This window comes from Plectropomus leopardus, chromosome 23 (genome assembly GCF_026936395.1).
Source record: "Plectropomus leopardus strain MGB_pleo_1.0 chromosome 23, ASM2693639v1, whole genome shotgun sequence".
NCBI classification, from domain to species: Eukaryota; Metazoa; Chordata; class Actinopteri; order Perciformes; family Serranidae; genus Plectropomus; species Plectropomus leopardus.
This window is the reverse complement of record NC_142198.1, coordinates 6,063,706-6,067,048: the sequence shown is the minus strand read 5'-3', so window position 1 is coordinate 6,067,048 and position 3,343 is coordinate 6,063,706. Positions and strand designations below refer to the sequence as shown.

The window sequence follows — 3,343 nt, the reverse complement described above, 5'->3', positions numbered from 1 at the left end:
TGGTCTTCAAAAGTAGACGTTTATTTGGCAACTCTTATCGTGGTTCGGTACAAACGAAAAAAATAAAGCCAAACAAATGTGTATTGTACAGAAAATCTTCATTGGATGCTAATTGTCCTCTGTGCATACAAATCAAGGACTTCTTCACTCACCCTGTCCATCAGGTAAGTGTTAATGTATTACAAACAAAACATCAAGAATACAAATACTCTTATGAACACATTAGGATCGCTTAAAAAAAGAAAGGAAGTGACAACAAATCAGGTCACCTCGGAAACATTGAAGCATGACGATGAGACCGAAATGAGATTTAGTGCTTTTTTTTTTTGCCAAAAGGAAGAACTTGAGATCAAAATCCATCTGTCTTTCAAACCCCTTTTAATCAGTGAGTCTTTCTGCACCACTCAGATCATGGAAACACTGAGCGCCTCTTCATCTACCCGTTCTGCAAAACTTTCCTCTTGTTCCATTATGTCACTTCAAGATTGGTGACTTTGTTGATAATGTGGGAGCGCCGGGGCACACACTCCAGATCAAATTTGCTCTCGTATATGGTTGGACAAAGTTTCCAGCGGTTGTTTCGGTAGATTCCCAGGTATGTGTACACGTCTGGCTTGTAGGTGAGAGGGCATTTGACCCCTGTGGCGCGGATGATGGAGTCCAGCTTTATAACCTCTGTCTCATCTGTGAAGTTCTGGTTATAGGCACATATCACCTGCTTGCCCTCTCCTTTGGGGTCATGTGGACTGACTTTAACTAGGGAGATCTTTCCATCCAGGGCGGCTCTGGCCACACACTCCCAGGCATGGTCCAACTTGAAACCAGTGTCCAAGTGCATGAGCCATTTGCCCGTGAGTACTCCGTGGTTCAGAGCCAGCTCCTTCACCGTCTGGAAGCTGACAGGCCGCCCACTGGCCAAAAGTTTCTCCCAGCTCTCCTGGAGACCTGTAACATCCCCGCTGCTGGGGCAGTGGTTCAGGCCCAGCACAGCGATCCACCCCACAGGGCTCACACCCCCCTCCTCATCACCAAATCTGTACACCTGCGAGGGCCCGTTGCTCTCCAGCCAGCTGTCAAACTCGGATCTGGGAGTTCTTCTCGAGTCAAACACAATCCAGGGGTCCATGTCTGCAGCCATGGCCTCCGCTGCGTAGGTCTCTGCGGCATAGGGGGTCTCCACCTCGCCGTCTGCAGGGGCCCCTTCCTCCTCCATGATACTGTCAGTGTTAGGCAACTGAACAAGTGCTGGAACTTAACCTATGAACATGAGAAAGGTGTTATGTATTAAAATGTATATTTAAACCGCAGGTGCAGCCTCTGTGTCAGTTTGCAGTACTTCAAAATCCCGGAAAAAAAACAGTGGACAGCTGGACTGTTAGCGGATGTTTACAGTTATGCTGCTAACGTGTTAGCCTGGTACATTAGCAATACTTGTTCAACCGCTAACAGGTTAATTCATAAAATAAACTTACTATCCATGTCATGTGTATATCTTCGTTATCTGACGTGTAACTACAAACGACGGAAATATTTAAAATTGCTTGGCTCCAGTCAAAATATAGCTAGCAAGCTAGCTAGCCATTGTACCAAACGTCCATGTTCGTCTTTTGGAGAGTTTTGGAGAAAAGGCTATTTACAGCCAGCTGTTGATCACACCTAAGGTTATAACATGCATGCTTGACATGGACTTATCGTACAGTGATGGCAAACTATGGACTTTGAGGTTTAACCTACCCGCAGTTGTTGAATTTTTCTCCAGTGTTGTTCTTCCGCACAAGCTGACTGCGGCCAAGCTGGGCGCCGTTTGGGTTATGATGCGCATCTATTCATGCAATTATGGTACGGGTGCTGAGAGTAGACAAAGTTGTGAAAAACACAAACAAATCTCAAACTACAATGAATTCTTCTATTTTCTACACATTGTGTATCCTATAGCTATATAACAAACTCTATGCAAATTTAGTATGTCACTTAAAAAGAATTACCTTGCCTATCGACTAAGGGACTGTTCGTTATTTATGAGAGGGGAGGAGATGGTGCAAAAAGGGGGAGGAATGTCGAATACATTTTTAAGCACTAGGGAGTGACTTGCCTTTTTATATTTTGGCCTAGTAAAGGTGCGTACAACTTCAAATGGCTGTATTTTGTATTTAGTTGCAGATTGTTAAAGAAAATATGATATCCAAACCTGCAGGTTTCCTTTCTTTTAAACTAGCCAAAATTACACCATTTATCATAGCCAGAAACCGTACAAACATAATTTATTGCTGCATTTTTGAGTTTCCAAAGGTGGGTCTGGAGGATAGCCTATGTTTACCTTAAAAATTGCCAGAATTGCACCAATTATCATAGACAGAAACTGTAAAAACAGATCCTATAGTTGGATTTCCATATTTCTGATGGCAGGTTTCGGCCGCATGTTTTCTTTAAAAAATGCCAAAATTACATTATTTATCATAGCCAGCAATTGTAAAAACACATTATAATCTTGGATCTTCAAATATTGGATGGTATTTGGACTCATTATATGGGACTAATGCTTCAGTCAGAAGAAAAGAAGGAAAAAATATATGCTTGAAATACTAATATTTCATCAAAATCACTTAATCCACATGTCTCATGTAAAATTTTGCCTCCAAAATAAACAGTTTGCACTAACTAACCAGAATGCATGACAAGATTGAAAAAACAAGGCTTTGTTTTTTTTTCAACTCCAAGATATCATGTTCGACTTTTAACTTTCAAACATAAAAGTACTGAGATTGTTGAATCTCAGATGGTGAGATCGCTACTGGTTATTTCTTTGGTTTCCAAAAAATAAATAAATAAATAATTGTGCGGCACTTCTTCTGCCACTAGACGGCCATACTTGTGACCAATCACACCTGAAGCACTTTTTGCACTTACTAAGCGTTTTTTCCTTAAGTCTAAATTCTTGCTTGTGTTGTACGTCGCTTTGGATAAAAGCGTCTGCTAAATGAAATTGTAGAATTGTAGAATAAAAGAGTATGTTTTTAAAATCAAACATCTACTTTATGGTGGAGGGTCATGTATTTATCCCAAGTAACTCAAGGAAAAATATTTGTTTTGAGGAGGGTAAACAAAAATAGTCACAGCCACCCCTCCCTTCTGACAAGTAGAGAACAGTCCCTAACTAAAAATACAATTCATGCTGCATTACGAGGTTCATTTATTTCGGTAATTTATGCAAATTTAGGATAAAGTCGTTAGTAAATGTTAATTTGGGCAGTGTTAGTTTTGTGTGGCTATCAAAGGCAACCGTTCTGCATCATTAGATGAAAACTAAGGTAGTTTTTACTGTCCAAAGTTTGTCCAAAGCTGA

General features: G+C 40.8%; 1 protein-coding gene across 1 annotated transcript; it reads right to left on the bottom strand.

Annotated features, from left to right (window-relative positions):
• Positions 1-1,867, bottom strand: c23h11orf68 (chromosome 23 C11orf68 homolog). Its single transcript, XM_042512053.2, has 2 exons — positions 1,735-1,867; positions 1-1,257 (listed from the first exon to the last, which is right to left on the bottom strand). The coding sequence occupies exon 2, from the start codon at positions 1,211-1,213 to the stop codon at positions 470-472; it is 744 nt and encodes a 247-aa protein (XP_042367987.1). The 5' UTR covers positions 1,214-1,257; positions 1,735-1,867; the 3' UTR covers positions 1-469.
• Positions 1,868-3,343: the final 1,476 nt, after the last annotated feature.

What these genes read in the sequence shown, in the direction of transcription:
- c23h11orf68 (XM_042512053.2), bottom strand. Translation starts at nt 1,213, where the DNA reads ATGGAGGAGGAAGGGGCCCCTGCAGACGGCGAGGTGGAGACCCCCTAT.